At 36.9% G+C, this 21,544-nt stretch overlaps 1 protein-coding gene across 14 annotated transcripts in view; it reads right to left on the bottom strand.

The window, feature by feature from the left end:
- Positions 1–21,544, bottom strand: part of dock3 (dedicator of cytokinesis 3) — a 232,888-nt gene that overhangs the window by 65,298 nt on the left and 146,046 nt on the right. For all 14 annotated transcript variants that reach the window (XR_014532300.1, XM_083534341.1, XM_083534349.1 and 11 more), the window contains 5 exons: positions 15,071–15,152; positions 12,769–12,829; positions 10,399–10,546; positions 3,808–3,896; positions 693–818 (listed from right to left, as the gene is read on the bottom strand). Coding sequence is in view for 13 of the 14 variants with exons in the window: in XM_083534341.1 (XP_083390467.1) it covers positions 693–818; positions 3,808–3,896; positions 10,399–10,546; positions 12,769–12,829; positions 15,071–15,152 (506 nt within the window). In the remaining variant the exon portion in view is untranslated. The remainder of the gene's footprint in view (positions 1–692; positions 819–3,807; positions 3,897–10,398; positions 10,547–12,768; positions 12,830–15,070; positions 15,153–21,544) is intronic.

The following is a 21,544-nucleotide window of genomic DNA, read 5'->3' as shown; positions in this document are numbered from 1 at the left end:
CAATCTTTTTGACTCCAAGCAACTGTATTTACTTTTGATAGTTTACTACTATTTTAACATTAGATTTATCGCAAATGAAAGTGTCGCAAGAATACAATACTCTCAGTGAAATCCCAGAACACTACTTCCATTGCATTGTAGTCTTTAATTGCACTACACTCACAAAGTTCTCAGAAATCTCCAGCAATTTACATATTGTATTCCAGCTGGAAGACAGCCAATTACATTCATGTCTATGTGTAGATATGTAATTTAGAAGCAACAACGTTTTTTTTTTGTCTGGAAAAGAATGGCACACTTTTTTGTGTGTAATTTTCTACATAATTTAATCTTGGCCAATTCCCACCCATCAATTGGGTCTACACTCTTGTTCAACAGCTACTAGTCTAGGGGTGGAGGCTATTGTGTGCTCGCTCTAAGACATGTGAAGCAAGCCAACTTTATCTCTTGAAACTGCTGCTCAATGGGGTGGTGTAACTTTTGCAAACTTCTGCACTTCATGAGCTCAAAAATGCCCATGACTGTTTAGTGTCGCTGTGAGTAACAGGGGGCAGAGTATGCCATCGACCACTAAAGATCTTTGGATGATAGAGTGAATGCATATAACCCAGTTACATAGACCACAGACCTCTTAGATGCAAATTCTCACTGCACACAACTACAGTATAAGAAACACCATTTAGAAGTCTCACCTGGCATGATGACATCAGGGAAGCCGAGTTTGCGTGTGATCGCGACGCCGCGGTTAAAGATCATAGGATTCTCCCTTCGGATCTGTTCTGTCTCTCCCCTGAGCAACTGCAGGGAGATGATCAGACCTGCTCAGGTGCAGAGAAGGAGAGAAATGGAGGGAAAAAGGTTAAACACACTTGCTATGGTGCTGTGGTATGTCTGAAACCTTTGATCAAAAGATCACACTGAGATGAGAGGCTCGAGCAGGAAAAGAAACAAGAGCAGTAATCACACATAAAAGCATAGCAGTTCTGACATTTCAGCTGCTTAAAAGAGCCTTCATAAATTCTCAGTGCTTTTTCTTCTCTGCAGACTAGTCTGAGGAAAAAAGCAAGTGGGGTGCATCCGCAAGTATATGGGCCCACTTTATATAAGGTGTTCACCCTGTGGGTAGTTTCTATATTATTTTTTATTAAATATATCTTAGTAACAGGCTGTATTTGACCTACAGGCCTTAACAGTGACACATAAAATGTTTTTTTTTCCTTAATCTGATAGATTAAAATGTGATTTCCTGAATCTGATAATACTACATACTAACTACACATGAACTGTCCACATTCTATTAACTAATTAACACATTCTATTAACTAGGTAATTTAGCATTTATATAGAGTTATACATGCACTGCTGTATATAATTGGGTAGTTAGTTCATTTATTAAATACTACATGGAAAATAAGGATTTTAGACAAATTTAAATCTCTTTCCAATGTTTGCATTCATTTTTAGTAAGTAGGCATCTGGGAGCTATTCCAGGAATACTGATAACTGAGAACATTGGGATACTAAGAAGGCAAGGGAATTTAGCTCAATTTCAAGGCATTCTGAGGATGCACCAGCTCCAGTCACGTCCCACTTCATGTAGATTCTAGACCTTTAAAGAAGTAGATGCCGCCCGGCAAACATCCCGAACCATCTAGAGACGTACCAGCGCCATTTGGATTCCACTTCATGTAGAGTTTGAACAATGGACCTCTTTGAGTGTTATAAGGTTATAAGACGGTAGAAAGGATGTTACTCACAATCTCACACTCCGGTACTCATGGTAGTTTTCAATCTTTGGTGTTTTGTATTGTTTCAAAGAGTTATAATCACACTCTTGATATCACCCAAATGAGGTTCCCTTTTGAGTCTGGTTTGAGGTTTCTTTCTAGTATCATCTAAGGGAGTTTTTCCTTGCCACAGTCACCCAAGCTGCTCATCAGGGATAAATATACATATTTCACCTGAAATTCTGAAAAGCTGCTTTGAGACAATGTCCATTGTGAAAACTTGAAGTAGCTGCATTGAATATTTTTGGATTGTAGGAAGAAAGCAGCGATCCAAAAGGGGAAAATATAATGGGGATAATATGCTTGAACTCCCAACAGATAGCTACCCTCAGGATCTAAACTCAGGATCAAATTGAGGACCTTGGCTACACCAGGCTACCGTATGTTATACAGTATTATGTGGTCAAAATCAGATTTTTTTAGTGTTCTAATCATTTGCAATACACATATTTGTATACATTTGTATTTGCATAAGTTGTTCAATTGTCAGACACACCAAATGTGAAAATGAGACTGGATTATTAAAATATTAATGTTTGGCCATAATGCATATCACCATGTTTGGAGAAAACCAACCACAGCATATTAGCACAAACACCGCATAACAACTGTCAAGCACGGTGGTGGAGGGGTGATAAATAGGGCTTGTTTTGCAGTCACAACACCTAGGCAACCTGCAGTCATTGAGTTGATTAAAAACTCATCTGTATACCAAAGTTTTCTAAAGTCAAATGTGAGGCCATGTGTTGTGCAATATTATAAATGTTATCAAATCTGAATTTGATTGCATAAAAGTGAAACAGTGTAATGATATACTATTATGTAATAGCTTATTCTGTATGCAGCAGTCTTTTCATTACGGAATCTAATGGCATATCAATGGGATTAATGCCCTTTTAAATCATTCACATCTGACAAAAGCTTGCTCATTTAAACAAAGGAATGTCAGTTACAGTATTAAAGCATTTGTCTGTTAGCCCTTGAACTTGCACTTTGTCTACATTTTGAACTTTTTTTAACATCCATGTGTTTCCCCCCCACTGTTTCACTGTGCAATTTCAGCTCATGTATAAGTGTATGAGTTTTCGGGAGCTATTTGTTAGATTGATAACAGGTGGTACCTGAACATTAATTTTGGATAAATCGTGGTCTTATTAAATACGGTTTTGTACCGTGCCTTCTCATTTTACATCCTGCTATCCACGTGATAATGAAATTTCCCATGAAAAAAACATACATTGTTATATTTTCCTAGTTTTTCCTAGTATTTAAAATTTGTCAGAACGATTAAAAAATCAGTACAAAAACAGAACCAAAAAGCAATGATGTATGTGTCTTCAGTAGTGCACATTCTGTCATAGTAAGTAAACCAATTGTATGCCAAAAACAAGTCTACCAAGTATACAGTACCACATATGTCACGTGATTTAAACATTACAGTTTTTAAGCTAAATTTCTGTAATGTGACAGCACCAAAGGTAAAGGTTATAAAATATATTTGTCTCTTTTGATTCAGAAGACTTTACTCTGTTAATTCAGTACCCAAGGAGAAGAAATACTAGGTCATCAAAGTAGCATTTCCAGCTTTGAACCGTTTTGCCTTCTTTTGAGAGGATGTAGTTGGGGATGATGACATACTGCTGAAATACGGTCAGTGGCATTTTCTAGATTTCTGAAACACTTTTGAAACCTCTAGTCGTATACACGCTAGGCATTTTGGTTAATGGTTTAGGTGCCTGTCTGTAGAGAAAGGTTCATTTATAAGAGGAAAATCAGGATTCATCAACAACTTACAATTTTTTTCTTTTCCAGTTGCCTTAAAGTGTCAGAGCTCTAACGTGAGGATATCAGATTCCACAATATTCAACTTATCAGTTTTGAATCTAAGAATCTAACATAGATCTTTACTGGGCTAAACAGTCTCCCAACCTGGGTGTGAGCAAGCTTGAGGGATTAAACCTAAAGAGACTAAGCTGAGAAAAAGGTTCTAAAGACCCTCCACAGAACATGCATAACATACCATAATTGGTGCTAGGTGCAGTGTATTTGGTGCTGGACTTGCGGATGATGTTTTCATGAATCTGGTACCACTCATTCTCATTGTTGCACCTGGAGTAACACAAAAGAAGAGAAAGAAAAGAAGCAATCAATTATGTGTAGAAAGAGGTGAGATTGAGTTTCAGCATTCTAATAGAGACACCATTTAACCTAGAGATGTAAGCTCTCGATCCTTCAAATAGGGCCGAATGAGGAGCGAACATTGCAAGTAAGCTGTCTCTTATTATTAAGAGTTGGGAAAATAATGACCAATAGTCTAAGGCTGGTAGCCAAGACTGGGTGACTTTGGACATGTTCCATTTGTAGAATAGATACACTGATTCAATTATTTCATTTTTCTCAAGTGCCAAAACCAGAGTGATATCGAGAAAAACGCTATTCTGGCAATTAAAGGAATAAAAGCAATTAAGCCTCTTTGCACTATTGGCAAAAACAAACATTAAAGATGTTGTTTGAAAGCTGACATTTATACAAATAAGGACACATTCAAATCATCCTAGTAAAATATGATTCGTAATATCACCATATTGTATGTGTATCTTTCATTTTTTTTTATGCATTTCAGCGTAAAATTTTCAGGATTGGAAAATAGCTTCACCCCCTGATTATCTAGCTAAATGACTTGAGCATATCTTTTACTCAGTTACATTATACATTTGCATTGCATTTGGAGAGAGAAAAAGGCTCGTCAGTGTTTCAATTGAATGCATAATTCAACTTCCAGTCAACAGAGGGCCTTACAATTCCCCTACTGCACCTTTATGGGAAGATCTGTACTGTTAAATCAAGTCAAGTCAAGTCAAGTTTATTTCTATAGCGCTTTTCACAATGGACATTGTCTCAAAGCAGCTTTTATCCCTGATGAGCAGCCACGGCATTTGGGTGATATCAAGAGTGTGATTATAGTCTTTAAAACAATACAAAACACAGAAGAATGAAAACTAAAATGAACCGGAAATATAAGATTATAAGTAATGTCCTTTCTACAGTCTTATACTGTCATTTGACATTGTGGGACCAGGAGCTACTGACTAACATAAAATAGCTCAACATTTACGATCATTACAGATCCATCACCAGCTTTTCCATGCCAGAGCCTTTAAACACTCTACATGAGGTGGAATCCAAATGGCGCTGGTACATCTCTAGATGGTTTGGGATGTTTTCTGGGTCGGCATCTACTTCTTTAAAGAAGTTAAAAGACGTGTTATTGTGTTATTGTGTAAAAATGGAAAGGCAGCCTTACATGTTTCTAAACTTCAAAAGCTGTGCCACATAACAATAATAGTTTCATACATTATATTTTATTCAAATGTATTCAGATGGAAAGCGAAGAGCACTATCAATTAAGCCCACTGACATTCTGACTATTATGTAACTTGTGCAATGCAAGCACTTAGCAGAAGCAAGTTCAGTTCTTGTGTAGAGAGGCTGGGGTGCAAGCCAAGATAATAAAGCTATCATTAACTTTTGGCACTAGGAGGCAAACCACAATGCACTTTTGAAAAAAGAAACTGAGTTGTGAAGCTCTTTGTCTTTATTGAAATTCAGAAAATTCTGAGAAATCTCTACCTGAGCCCTCAGATCTGGTTCGGTCAAACTTGTGCGGTCTAAAAGCCGAACCCTGCTGAATTTTTTTCTCAGAGAACTTTATTTGTCTGAATATATTACAAAATCACAAAGCAGCAATGTAAATGATCATCACCAGTCAGAACCATTCACACTAGCTAAATTGGATCAATGGATTAATGCTGTTGACGCCAAGATCTCAAACTACCATCTGCATGGTTCAACAGAAATTTGAATTCACAAAAAGATTCATCAGATGTGATATTCTTCCAATCTTTAACTCTTTACTTTGGCTGAGACTGTGCCCATTGTAGAGCAATGGTAGATCAATTAAGGCAGTTTAGCTTACTGATCAGAAGGAGGTTCAAGCACTAGTACTGCCAAGATGGCACTGTTGGGCCCTTGAGTAGGGCCCTTAACACTCTTTGCTTTAGAGGCACCACATCCTAGCTGACCCTACACACTGACCACAGCTTTCTGACATGCTGTGATATCAACAGAAAATCTTTTCAATGTGCTTAACGTAAACATGACAAATTTTTCAGATTCATCTACCAATATCATCATCTGCTAACCCATCTGCCTCCTGTTTTTCTGCTCACCACGGTTGTAAAACGTGATTATCTGAGCACACATAGACCTGCTGTCAGCTTTCATAAGCACTGTTTATACAGCAAACTTTTACCATCCAACTTATACGAATGTGAGAATGGGAGTGCCGACAGCTAATGAAGTGTCGCACCAAGCGTGGCAGCACGGTTGCCAAGGGATTTTCACACTGAATAGCCTGTGATAGTGGTGATAGTGCCAGGTCAAGGGCTTTGCAGGAACTCAAACTGAGTCCATCTGGCAAGTTGTCATTGTCATTGTCAACCACTAGACAAGCATCAGAGGTGGAAAGGGCCTGTCATTTACAGAAACTGGGTCAGTGTGCCTTTGCACACTTACACAGACATGGCAGTGGCACAGGCACAGGCAAGCTTGCAATCTTTTAAATATCAATGCTACATTTTGTGGAAACAACATTTAGGTCAATGGTTGCCAGGTGAAGAAAATATGTCTTGGTATAGAATCAAAAGTTCTTGGTAGTGACCTAAAAGTTGTAAGTTTAACACCTGAGGATGCAAGAGAGGTCCTTATTTGAACAGTTCCTGCAAATGCATACAAAATCATCCACATAATGTCAAAAGCAAAAATTACAACTAGGAACCTGCATGCAATTGTCATGCATGAAGTCAGCTCAAATAAAGAGCAGCTATAAATATAAGCCACTAATTTCTTCCAAATCACTTGAGAGCAATACTGTAAATTGACAATACTATTACCAATCACAATGCGTATTTGTTCCAGGTACTGTTTATTGTTTTTACATGTGTGTATTACGGTACTAAGAATTTCTAAGCCGTCTATATGATTTTATGTGTTCGTTGTTATGGATTTGATTTCTTGTAACTGTTACATGCAATTGCATTGCTTTTGTTCTGGTCTGGGCAAATGTCCTTGAACATGTCCATATAATTGACTGTCACTGTAAAGCATTTTTAAGCTCAGGAAAGGCGCTATTATTATTATTATTATTATTATTATTATTATTATTATTATTATTATTATTAATTTCAACAATAAAAAAAGTAAAAATAGGAAAAGAAATGTAGCAGACTCCCAAAAATATTTTTTTCTTTGTTTGTTTTTGAATAATTTTTTACTTTTTTTATATGATGCAAAAGTTCTAACCTGTGCACATTTTTCTCATTCATTTCTAAAATGTATTCAGCGTATCATACAACCAGAAGGATTTGGCATTTGGCAGATGCCCTTATCCTGAGATGGCAGATTGGTGGTGCTGGGATTTGAACTTGTGACCTTCCGATTCTTACGCCTCAACCACTGAGCTCCCACCAACCTCAAATGCTACCAATCCATCCAAATATGCAATTAAATGCATATTTAATGATGAGGGACATATTCTTGACATACTCACCAAACTGTTACCACAAAATTTGGAGGCACACAATTGTATAGGATGTCTTGGGGTCCAGTAGCATTAAACTTTCCCTTTACATGAACTAGGAGACCCCTATTTCACACCTTTGGGACGAGTTGGATTGCTGCCTGCACCTCAAGCCTCCACACAATACCCCAGTACCTGATTTTACTAAATAAATGAGCATAAATCTCCACAACCACACTTGAAAATCTAGTGGAACGTCTTCCCTGAGGAGTGGAGCTTATTATAACAGCAATTAGGGACTAAATGTGGAATGGGATGTTAAAAAAAGCACACATATATTTGCATCTTAATCCCTATATACTTGTTTTAACCAGATGGTCAAACTGCATGTCAAACACTGCCCATTGAAAGCAGACTTACAGCTTTATGCAACACAATGTAAAAAGTAAAGGTGGTTTAAAAATACTTGACTGATCCCTGTATTCCCTTACACCACTAGGTGTCCCTGCAGAACTCATACTTTCATATATCTCTTACAGGCTCCTTCACCCTCCCTCTCCGTTCTCTCTTTCATGCTCACACATATAGTCCAGAGTGCAATGATGCAATCAAAGAATGCTCAAATTTCATGCACTGTGCCAGAGAATACAGTGTCTGATTTTTTTATATATATATTTATAGTGGTATGCATTCACTGATAAATATTAACCTTATGCACAAAAATCCATTTGTATTACTTTACCACGTCTCGAACACTCTCTTGCTCATTTCTGCAGCTAAGAGAGACGGGATCATTTTTGCGGCTACAGCCTCAGGCTCGCAAGTGCAGGCTTCCAAAACAGACTAATGAGCTTGACACGTTGGGTCTCCAGCCCTAATCGTGACACTACAGCAATGATAATGCATATGAAGGGGATGGAAGGGTTGAAGGGAGCATCACTGATTGGAAAGTTCAAGGGTGTCATTTCTGAAAATGATCAGATGTGACGTTCAGGATGGCGGCTGGAAATGTCTTAACCCACTCTAGAAAAGAGGCTAACGAGATGCGACCGCCAGAGTTTTACACATTCGTTGGGATTTGGGTTTTTCCAATTTTATGCACCATGAAATGACTTCACTTCTGTGGTCAAGCAGCATCTGGGGTCTAGCAGAATATTAATAAATCCCAATAAATGTTTAATGTATATTTTCAAGCAGTGGAGCATGTTAAACATTTTTTTCCCCCATGTATGTTGTTTTTTGTGGTTTAAATCTATATTCTACCAAATGTTCTCTGGTTTCAGAAGGAAAAAGTCATATTTTTTTCTTTCACACTTGCAGAAACATGAGCTCAGGGCTTTGATACCACATGATTACCTGTCGAAGTGATTGCTAGTCTGTCAAAAGGTTTTCTGTGTGTTGAATAGTTTCTCCCCATTTTTTCCCCTCTTAACCAGTTCTGCTTGTGACCCAGAAAACAACTGAGTATCGTATCAGCATCGGTGCAAACAAATGGAATGAAAGCCCATGATGGAGGGAGCTGACCGTGAAACGTCTTTTACGTAGGAATTTTTTTTAAAACATTATGTTTGAGGTGCAATGCTTCACAGAAACACTCGGAAAGTAATTAATGGAAGTATCATTCGCCGGTATCACAGCCATCATGTGATACTGAGCAGTTGAACGTTAAGGACTTTATTATCAGTGGTTTAAAATCTTTTTTCATTTTAAAAGAAATTAGGACAAGAAACATCAACAGGACCACTATTATAAACAGTGGCCATCATAATTCATCATAATTCATCATAAATCATAAATCATCTCCAGGTCAAGATCTCCGTGTAACTCCTCATAACTCTCTGCTCTCTGCTTCAGCCACTGCTCGCAACCTTTGGGTAACCATGGACAATCAACTGTCCTTCTCCTCACGTGTTGCTAATGTGGCTCGTTCTTGTCGATTTCTTCTCTACGACAGTGGAAGGATTCGACCATTTCTGTCCACACAGGCTGCTTAGGTGCTTGTTCGGTCTTTAGTTATTTCGAGACTGAACTACTGCAACTCTCTGCTGGCAGGTCTTCCTCTGAACGATTAAAGGTTGCAAATGATCTAAAACACAGCTGCATGGCTTGTGTTCAATCTGCTCAGGATCTCCCACACCACCCCACTGTGTGCTCCCTCCACTGGCTTCCAGTAGCTGAACGTATCAGATTCAAAACACTGATGCTTGCCTACAAGACCAAAAATGGATCAGCACCATATTACCTCAGAGAACTCATCACACCTCGCTGCCACTGCACCACGCTGTCTGAGATCCTCCTGCACTGCTCGACTGGTACCACCTTCTCACAGAATGAGAGGTAAGTACACGACAAGGCTCTTTTCTGTTCTGGCACCGAGGTGGTGAAATAAACTTCCCCTCGATGTCCGAGTAGCAGAGTCCCTGGCTGTCTTCAGGCGACAGTTGAAGACCTACCTCTTCCTGAAACATTAAACTAACACTTTGCTTTGTAAAAATCAAGATTTATAGTCTGATTTATCTTGAGTTTGTTATTTAGTGTACCAGTGTAGACTTATTAATTGCTAGAGACTCACTTTGTACGTCGCTCTGGACAAGGGCTTCTGCCACAAATGTAAATTTAAATCATCTTTGGTAGCTGATTGCTGATATTCTTACCCCCTGTTACCCCATGTGTGTGTGTGTGTGTGTGTGTGTGTGTGTGTGTGTGTGTGCGCGAGAGAAATTTGTTTTTAATTTTGTGTATTTTAATAAGGCTTATAAAGCAACTCATGCCGCATAAACCGTCATGCTGAATATCAAAAAGTAAGCTTTAAAAAAAATATACGACTAAGCATAATTCTTAATGAGGTGATAATTGACGTGAGAAAACCTTAAATTCGTTTTCCCTGTAATTTCTTTTCCTAAAATCACCATATGGAGACAGAAATCTCTATTTGGAAACCATTTCTAAGAACATCATCTATCACTAATAAATCTTAAAATTTTTATATTTAATCATTTTAAAAACACATGTATGCATATTCCAGACACTCACGTGTAAACTTTGAGCACAAAGTCTTTTTCCTCCTTGAGCTCTGATATGGTGTGTAGCACATCGCTCATAGCGAGCACGGCGCATCCGTACGGGCGTCGATAGTGCACGTGTGGAGGGCCCTTCTTCGAGTCGTTCAGCAGCATTCGCCCTGTGCACAGAGAGCACTACATTACCACGTCAACATCCACATACGGAAATGGATGAAACTATTACAGCAGAGTCACTGTAGAGTATGGAGTGAGGGAGTAATGTTCAGCAACAGGAACATAAATCAGAAGCAATGGACTGCATATCTGACACACTGTCTGAAATCAATAAAAGCTACCTTGCAAACTAAAAAAAAAGAAGTCCATACTTCAGCAGAATTAAATATTCAAAATAGAGCTGTAGCCGTAAAGCTCCAAATCCACAAAAAAAAAAAAAGCACAAATACAATACTTTTCCGATAAATTATAATGATCTATTAACAAATGGCACATCCTTTTAAATTAATCACAATTATAATGTTAACTACTTCCTGTCAATATCACTATATGTTTTAATTAATAAATGGCGTACTATTAAAACGTAGTATTCTTTTTTTTTTTTTTTTTTTTTTTTTTTTTTTTTTACATTTTTTATGTAAAAATTTCAACAAACAAAATTAAACAAAAAGTTTCCAAAGTTTATTCAGTGTTTCATTAAGAAAAAAAATTAAAAATAAATACAAATAAAATACAATAAGATAAAAAATTAAATAAAATAAATAATAATAATTAGTAATAATGAATGAATAAATAAATAAATAATTAAATATAATAATAATAATAATAATAATAATAATAATAATAATAATAATTATAATAATAATAATAATAATAATAAATCTATTTAATAATCCACCCCCGGAGCTTCGCTTATCAATCATCGACCAATCAAACATCATCTAATAAGGTTGCGTGTAAACATTTCCATACATCAAAACAAATAGTTTATTGTGGTTTTTCAACTTTTCATAACTTAAAATTTCTTCCCAGTCACATCTGTATAGTGATAAATGCCAATCACCTATATATTTTACATTTTACATTTACTGATCCACCCACACCACCTACAAATCTATATAAAAGACAAAGCTCACAAAGAGATAAAAGTGACAAAATAACAACTAAACCGTGAAAGAACGCCTCCTACACTAAACCTTCCAGTATTACAGCTCAGCCACTGCAGTGTGTTAGCAATCACCAACACTAACACACACTAACTCCTCTTTCTATAATATGACTAAAATGACTGAATGGCTCGTCTTGTTTTCTTTATTTTTTTTTTATTTGATTTGATTTATTTTAGTTTGCTTAAAATTAAATGACTGTTTTGCCAAATATGTATAATTAAAATCAATAATTAAAACCTTGACAACAATGTGTAGGAGAAATTACAACGGGTCAGTCCAAGTTTATAATTTGGAGTCAATAGAATTAATTTCATGTATTCTCTATATATTGTTTATAAATAAAATTAAAAAAACCTTTTTAAAAATAAATACTACTATGAATATATTCAAGTATGATAACAAATTTGAATGGAAGACAGAAAAGACCAAAAAAATGAAAAAGAATGTCACAAAAATTAGAAAAAAAATAAATACACAGTATTAAACTGATAAATAAATGATGATAATAAAGAAATAATGATAATGATGATGGTTGGAATTATTGCAGTAATCATAATAATAAATTAGGAAACAAAACAACAACGTATTTTCAACATATTGCAAGGTACTAAAATATTTATGTCACATATTAATATGTAATAAGTACTATTCATTAATCTAAAGCAGATCAAAACAAAGAAAAGCAGAGAGCTAAAACCCGCATTAGAATTGCATACTGGATATATTAGGATGACTTCTTATAGCACATTATCCTCACAGCATCCTGATGAGGGAAGGACTATCATCCACCATCCAGAGCATAAAGAGCAGCATAAATCCTTTTCGTTTATTACTGATTCAAGTGTAATAGCTTATCACACGAAGTAACATAGATGGAATCTTCTGACAAGGTAATAAAAAGCAATACAAATACTGTGCAAATGGGCTGCATTCTACCGATTGTACTGTTCTTTTTTGCACATTACTGAGCCGAAATGCACAATGCTGCGGTTACATAACAGCACTTGTGATGTGAATTCCATAGCAGGTAAAGTGAAGTGCAAAAGAGGAAGACAGAGAAAGAGAAAGAAAAAAGAGCAAGAGAGAGACAGAGAGAGAAATGGAGCACATTCGGCTCAGAGCGAAGGAAGTCCACGAGTGTGTGTGTTTTTTTTTTTTTTTTTTTTTTTTAAAAAAAGGGATTTTAGCTCTGCTTTATAAAGGAAAAATTCACTTACCGGTCCTGATGACCTGAGCAACAATGTATAGGTCTCGTTTCATATCCTTATTGCTCAAATCCTGGAGAGAAAGAGAGAGAGAGAGAGAGAGAGAGAGAGAGAGAGAGAGAGAGAGAGAGAGAGAGAGAGAGAGGAAGAGAGAGAGAAAAAAAAAAGAGAGCGAGAGAGAGAAGGGGACAAAAGGCATACTCTTAAGCAATGAATGTCAATTTCACGGGACATCATTGTATCCCATGTGCCCAATGTTCAATTTACTGCCAGGATAAAGTGTTCTCTAATATGCTTTCAGTACTCACTGTGTATTAAGTCTGATTTAAAAGAAAGCGTTCATGTTTCTAATGACTGCTGGATATAATGAGTGCTCAATGTTCTGGATCGTAGTCATGAGGATGAGAAAGAGTGAATTTACAATATGGTTATTATTCTGAAACAGTTTCTGAATCAAGGTGTAAAAACTGTTCTTTGTAAATAAACACCAATATGAGTTACCTGAGAAACAGCGATGTGATTATATCTTTATGTTGAGTATCACATTTACTTCATTGTATTATTAAAAAAATATTAGTATATTGTAAGTGGTGGATGAAGTACACAAATCATGCATTTGAGATACAGTAGGTTGATTCCAGTAATAGTAAAACATGCTCACTTGAGTAAAAATACAAAAGTATTTGCATTCAAATGTACTTAAGTATCCAAAGTACTCTTATTTATTATGGCTTTAATGTTCCTATTATCATTTTTGTCACAAGACTTGCATGATCGATTTAGTTTATGTGAAAAGACTCGAATGTTACTCTCGGCGCACCAATCTATTAATTAAAAAATATTAATGAGTCAAACATCATTATCATGAACCCAAAACATTCTTTTTCTTCTTCTTCTTTCGGCTTCTCCTATTAGGGGGCGCCACAGTGGATCATCAGTCTCCATACCCCCTGTCCTCTACATCTGCCTCTTTCAACCCAACTACCTGCATGTCTTCCCTCACCACATCCATAAACCTCCTCCTGGGGCCTTTCACTTTTCCTCCTTCCTGGTGGCTCCTTCCTCAGCATTCTCCTACCGATATACCCCATGTCCCTCCTCTGCACGTGTCCAAACCATCTCAATCTCGCCTCCCTCACTATGTCTCCAAAACGTCTTACATGCGCTGTCCCTCTAATAAACTCATTTCTAATCCTTTCCATCGTCGTCACTCCCACCGAAAACCTCAACATCTTCAGCTCTGCTACCTCCAGCTTCACCTTCTGTCTTTTACTCAATGCCACTGTCTCTAAACCGTACAACATCTCAGGTCTCACCACAGTCCTATAAACTTTCACTCTCACAGATACTCTTCTATCACAAATCACTCCTGCTATCACTCTTCTCCACCCACTCCACTCTTCCTGCACTCTTTTCTTCACTTCTCTAACACACTCTCCATTACTTTGCACTGTTGACCCCAGGTACCTGAACTCCACCACCTTCTTCACCTCTTCTCCCTGCAGCCGAACCACTCCACTGCCCTCCCTCTCATTTACACACGTACTCTGTCTTCCTCCTACTGACTTTCATTCCCCTTCTCTCCAGCACGTACCTCCAGCTCTCCAGGCTCTTCTCAACCTGCTCCCAAAACCTTCTTTTTAACTACTTAAAAAAGAAAATCATGCAAATAAGGCCACAGGTGTTGTAGCAAGTTCGAGTCAGGAGTTTCTTCCATCATTTATTCCACTCAAAATGTTCTGCTGGGAACTGATGCTGAACTGTATGTTCCTATACTGTAGATACCACCAAGCAAAACAAAACATGTTCAAAACAGAGCATATGCTCCACCCTGATTGGTGGCTTGCTGTTTGACCAGTTAAGTTTTTATCCAATTACAAATAAAAAGAAATGATCTCACAAAATGTAGTTGAGTAAAAAGTTAGATATTTGACTTTGAAATTAAAAGTTTTCACAAATGGAAATACATCAGTAAAGTACAGACAAGAAAAAAGCTACTTAAGTACTGATTACAGTTACTGTGTTACTGTCCACCACTGTATATTATGCAGTTGAAAATAATATTATACAGTAACTGATGGAGATCAGGTTCATCAGGTTTTTGTATTATTGTACAATTTGTGTTATTACATTTACATTATATTTTCATATACATTCAACTACATGCTAATGTTTTCCATGAAGTACAGTATTACATTTCTCATTGAATTTTTTTTACTTTACGGTTTGTTGTTTCATTAATAAACCAACTTTTTCCAACGTATACATTTGGTAAAACCTGCCAATTTTCAAAATGTAAAAAATTAGTTTTTACCGTAAACAGTGCGCAGAGCCGGTCGATTTTCTCTGGGTTCTTTGGTCCTCCGTTTTTGTTGAGCCTCACCATAAACTTCTCACTGCAACAAAACAGAACAGATCTATATTTACCTTGAAATCATTTGCGTACGACGCCTAGTTGCTCATATCTTTACAACTCAATACATCCTGCTGTTCATTAATACAAACAGCTCTACGTAATGTCAATTAAAGGTGGCCTCCTGGAGATGCTTTGACACCTTAGCGGCTCTCGCACATGAGAAACTGAGACTAAAGAGGAGATGGACAGTTAATAATGTGCCTCGTTCTTCTCTGGTTCCCCACAGGGGGTCTGGGAAAATCAAGGATGGAGAGACAGTGCGATGACAGGAGGAGAACGAGAGAAAGCTGGAAGCTTTAATCAGATCTGAAGGACGAGAGGAGAATACTTCCTGTCTGCCACAGCAAAGTCTAATGGAAGCAGGGTGTCATGGGTTATGAGAGTTTGTGGGAGGGAGACAGACAAGAGAAATGTAGTCTACCTGAGGCATGGCTGACAGAAAAATAGGCTGACCAGACAGATGCTACATCAGATGAGGACATATTTCTTTAAAAGTCAATTAGAGTAGCGCCTTCAATTTGTCTCCCTGGCCCTGTTCACACCTGCTCTCTCACACATTCAACTCTAAAGAACTTGTCCAAAGTGTACAGGGCTGTCATCGTTCTTGAAATTTTTTTTTGATAATTGCTGTGTCTGGAAAATATCCCATTTCATATAAACTAGGGCTCTACATCTACTGATTTCTATACTATCGCTTCCATTTGTTTTGTGTTTCTACTCCATGTTCGACAGACAGGAGAATCAATCTTGTGGTAATTGATTTGTAAAATACTTTCTAGCAAATTAATGCACTTGGCAGCTTTAATATATAGTAGCAGTCCTTTTAAATGGCATATCAGCATAACATTGAAACATTGCTGCAAATGTATGAACTAAAAGTAATGGCAGTTTTGTTAATTGGACAGAATACAAACATGACACTTGACTCAATTATTATTATTTATTTTATAAATATTATATCATTATATATTTAATATGTTATTTTGCCTTTTTTATATCACTATGTCACTTAATCACTAAGTCTCGACATCTGTATTACACACATCCACACTATTAAGCCCAGAGCTTTGTTTTTTTTCTGTTTCCAGGTTGTTATGCATGTGTGTTGATCCTAATTTTTAAATACACAACATGACCTACATGCACATCGTGTGCTCTACATGTACAGGGGCAACCTGACAATCACACCCCTAATCCATTCTAAAGTGATTAATAAAGATGATGGTTCCTTCAATGGTTCTATAATAGTGTCCTTTGTTCTGTGGTTTTCCACTAGATTTTGTAAATTGGCTTTTGGAATCTGTGCTAATTCATCCACAAGAGCACAGATGTATAGATGTCAAGCAAAAAGGTTTTGGTGCACTGTTCCAAATCATCCCAATGACGAGGTTGAGGTTTTGTGCAGGCCACTGAATCTCTTTGATTCAAACATTTTTAAAACAGTTATTTACTGACCTTGTTTCATTCACTTAGTCCCTAAATTTCAGTGAGTCCTTATTGCCCATATAGTGTATCTTAGTTTGCAACACATTAACATATAATTTAAATATTCTTAAATTGTCCATCATTAAAACAGTGAGTTCCCACTCTTGGGTCTAAGCATATCAACCTGTATGTTACACATGTTAGCTTACATATGTAAACCATAATTATACAAAAAAGAAATCAAATGCATTCATGCAAAACTCATGTTGAGAACGAAAAAAAAAAATTTTTTAAACATAAATAAGCCGCACCTGTCTATAAGCTGTCTACATTGAATCTCATGAACTTTACACAGGCTTTAACGAAAGACAGTGTCTGTTACACGGTGTAACGGGTGAAATATCTTGCGCTTTCTTTAGGAGCATAGTGGTATTTTGGGAATAGCCTGCCGCCGCATTTTTCCGCTATTACTGCATGTGTGCAAGACCGAGGAATATGTCCTTATTATTTTCTGATGCTCATTTCTAAGTTTCTTTGACTAAAACGTAACGCTGTTGCCAAGAAAAATAAAAAAGCAAGAGTTTTGAAAACCTGTCTGTGCTTATATGAATTCTGTTGCAACTGGAGTTAGCGAGCTCCTCCCTTTACCTAGATTTAACACGCTACATCGGCTTGTATCTAAACAGTAGCCGACCGAGAAAGTCATTGTTACCTGTCTTCCTCCGTCCTTTCACACCTAGTTCTCTCAAGAGTTTATCTTTTGGCATCGTCGTGCGTTTAAAACGCAGATTTTTTCTCCCGAAGCCATGCATTTTTCATGCGTTTTTTTTCGTTTCCGTTCGGAAATTTCATTTGTCTAATGTTATGTCGCTCAGTTTTTTGGCTTGAAGTTTGTGAAACCGGGTTCAAACGTGGGAAGAAAGTAGCGGCTTATAGTCTGAAAAATACGGTACATGAAAAGGGGATTTTATAATATAATTAATATATTGAAAGTAAGACTGGTGATTAGGGAACCTTTTTTTTTATTATTAACTTTTCATTACAAATGCAAGGTGGTTTTATACATCCCTGACTACCACTGCAGGTTGTTCATTCATTCTTTGGATATGAAGGTTTTTGTTTTTATTTTTTAAAAAGGTGTTCTACTTGGAACTCTTTAAGGTTATAGATATAGGATTCTATCCCACTTGGTGTTTTTTTATATATCCATGCAAGCCTCATAATAAACTTCCTTATTACCCCAAAATGTACCCCAGCAGACACTCTCTAGGCATCACTGGGACAAAGATGAATTAAATTAATTCCTTAGAACTGCAATGTAGATACTGAAGTGCATTTTGTGTGCAGTGGTATATATGAAATGAAGTGAAATGAGGAGTGCAGATGGAATTTGAAATGAACAAGGCCTCGACATTCACAGAGGTCAGTGGTAGCTTACTGGTTAATATTCTGACCTAGCATTTGAAACAATTCCAATTCAGATCATGGCGGGCTACTGCTCAGCTCTATGTGATTAGGTTTCCTGTTAATCTTCTGTCTTCTAATCCTTGTTTTTCTTTCGTTGCAGCTTCGCACTATCCAAGTAGTTCCTTTGTCTTAATTATAGTTTCTAATTTGCTGTTCACCATTAGTCATCAGTTTATCACTTCTTTTCTGTGTTTTTGCCTGCAGCAATTTTTTCTCTTTCAACACCAGTTATACCTATGAACTCACAAAAGACCAACAATTAAGGAGTATTTGCTCACTTGTTTTGTGTTTTTAGAAGCTAAAAATGATAGTCCCCAAATTGTATGCATGTGAACCGGACGCAAAAAAGATTCCTGAGAGATGTCTGCTCAACTATCTGGAGACTACCAGCATAGGAATGCATGTCATTGCATACAAGTTGACTTGCTGATTTGACAAGCTCTCCTGCCAAGAATGTCCAATCAATTCACAGAAAAGCAACAACAGCCCTCACTAGAGGAAACAACATCGTCCGTTGCGAGCAATGACAGGTAGTCATTAAACCCTTTCATCGCTAACAAATAAGTGTTTCTTTGGCATTGTTCAATTAAATGGCGGCTCGGACTATTGTTACATCATTTAAAAGATGTGTACATGTTTTAACATAGTTACCCAAATGCCAAAGGGTTATAAGGTTGATGAAAAATCTGGTTACAATAAGTGGCATGTTGAGAAACGTTACTGGCCAAGAACTGACAGGATAATATATCAGTCCAGTACTAGTGGATGATGCGAGTTTTCAACTGAGGGGTCAGTTATGTAATCACATCAAGTTTGAATGACAGTAAAAGATTCAGTGAAAGAAAATGTACATTAAGTCCTTGGCAGCTGAACTCTATAAAAACCTTTATGAAAATGTAAAAAAGTGTTCATCCATTTAGATGCTGTCCAAATTGTTTCCAGCATAGCAGGCTGATGGTGCTGGTTGTCCATAAGGTATAAGCTGTCAAAATGTCTAAAGCCTACGGTATATCGTAGCACATTTTCCTAGCCAGTCATCACAAATGCTTTTAAAAAGTTCACAATCACAAATACACCAAACACATTCTATCATTTATCTTATTTAACCTGGCCATGGTCATGTTGGATTTAAATCTGGGAAACCTGGATGTAAGCAGGAATACACCACTGCTCACATAGTAGCTTGCACACATTCACACCTAGGGCAAATTCAGCATAGTTAATTGAAGTAGGATGAAACCTAGAGAAAATACAAACATCCTTTACTTAAGTAGAAGTACAGATACTCATATTTAAAAATACTCTGGTAAAAGTTTTGACTACACTTTTTCACTCAAGTTAAAGTAAAGAAGTTTGGGCTCTGACATGTACTTAAGTAAAAAGTAGCCATTACTACTACCTGTTTTAGTGTCACGCTGGTAACTGGACATGACATCATATTAATATTAGGGTTGTCAATAGATTAAAATATTTACCATAATTTCAGGACTATAAAGCGCACCCATATATAAGCCGCACCCACTGAATTTGACAGATTTTTATTTTAAACATAAATAAACCGCACCTGTCTATAAGCCTAAACTAAAACTAATGAACTTTACACAGGCTTTAACGAAAGACAGTGTCTGTTACACGGTGTAACGGGTGAAATATGTTGTGGCTCCTTTAAGAGCAGAGCGGCATTTTGGGAATAACCCGCCGCCACATTTTTCCGCTATTACTGCATGTGTGCAAGACTGAGGAATATGTCCTTATTATTTTCTGATGCTTATTTCTAAGTTTCTTTAATTAACCCATAACGCTGTTGTCAAGAAAAATAAGAAAGCACGAGTTTTGGAAACCTGTCTGTGCTTATATGATTTCTGTTGTAACTCTAGTTAGCGAGCTCCTCCCTTCACCCAGACTCAACACCGGCTTGTATCTAAACAGTAGCCGACCAAGAAAGACATTGTTCACTGTCTTCCTCCTTCCTTTCACAACTATTTCTCTGTTTTTTTCCTGGGAGAAAAACCCAGGAAAAATTCATAAATTAGCCTTGTCGTTGTTTAATTAAATGTTTAATTCGTTTGATCAATCACATAATTGTCACAAGTTATCTCACGATTGATCACAACTTAATCGCACATTATCTGTTCTAAATGTACCTGAAAATAATACTTTCCAATTTTTTTAATACTCTAATCAACACGGACAAATATCGATGCTTTATGCAAATGTACGTTTATTATTCATGAACCCAAACTCAACATAGGGCATGAACACAAAATATTCTTGTAAATGTTTTAAAGTAATTGTGGTGTTTAAAATTTATGTAAATTATCAGGACAACAAAAGGAACTATTGCTAAGTTTCCACACTGACGGTTAATAAGGTGATACCGCAGAATCTGTACCTCTTATAACTTTCATACGGATTACCTAATCAAAGAATATTTGTATTTGATATGAATTGGTTTATAGACACCTTTTGAGCTTTCTATACATATATTTATTTTGTCTGTGCAAATATTCACTGAGATTCAGGCTGTTTTATTTATGTGTTTGTTAATAGAGATGACAGAGACGGCCTGTCTGTTTGCTTTATTTTACAAAAGCACAGCGTTTTGTTATTATGAGTGTGTACAAATAAATTTTGACAGATTCGAAATGTGATTTGCTTTTATCTGTAACGATCAAAAAAGACAAAAGTCATTTAAGTTCGTTTTTGGCGTCATGAGGAAAAAAATGCCACAAAAAACTGTTTACTGATTAAAAATATAAAAAAAATTGCCATTTCACAAATATATTAAAACTAAAGTAACGAGAATGATTTGAAAATGTGAGAAGTAAAAAGTACAGATGTGTAAAAATGTAATGAGTAAAAGTAAAAACTTGTCCGACAAATTAAAAAGTGAAGTAAAGCACTGATACCAGAAAAATCTACTTAAGTACATTACTTTCCACCTCTGCCATAAACTAACCCAAGCAGGTCAAGAATATACCCAGGAGGACATACACAAGTTTTTAATTTTACTCATTTTCTGTCAGGGTTTCGGAGAGACGGAAACAGAAACCGGAGTAGTGAAACGGAGCTCAGAATCCATGAAACAAACCAAAAATGAGCAATATTTACTGAAAAGTAAAGATAAACAGAATGTCCTTAGGAAAGGTAGATATGTGCGGTCTCGGAGGGGTCGAGATCGCAACAGTGCTCATGAGTATGAAGCTTATCCACGCGAGGAGTCCTGGAATGTTCTCCCACACAAGCAAGTAGAACGGACAGTGAGTGAGTGAAGGTGAGGGGTTTATATAGGGCTGCTTGGTTAATGAGCCTCAGGTGCCGGTACTTAGTATGATGGGGATAGACTACGAGTGTGTGGAGTGTAGAGGGACGGCGTGGCAGGCTGTTCCCTGACATCTTCACAGGCACAGAGAGCAAAGTATCTTTAGACCAGACTCTCTGTGGCATCAATGCTACTGTGTCTGCTGCCCCATGCTGCCA

This window comes from Silurus aristotelis (assembly GCF_946808225.1).
Source record: "Silurus aristotelis genome assembly, chromosome: 28".
Lineage (NCBI taxonomy): Eukaryota > Metazoa > Chordata > Actinopteri > Siluriformes > Siluridae > Silurus > Silurus aristotelis.
Note: the sequence above shows the minus strand (reverse complement) of the source record. Positions and strands in the feature narration are given on the sequence as shown.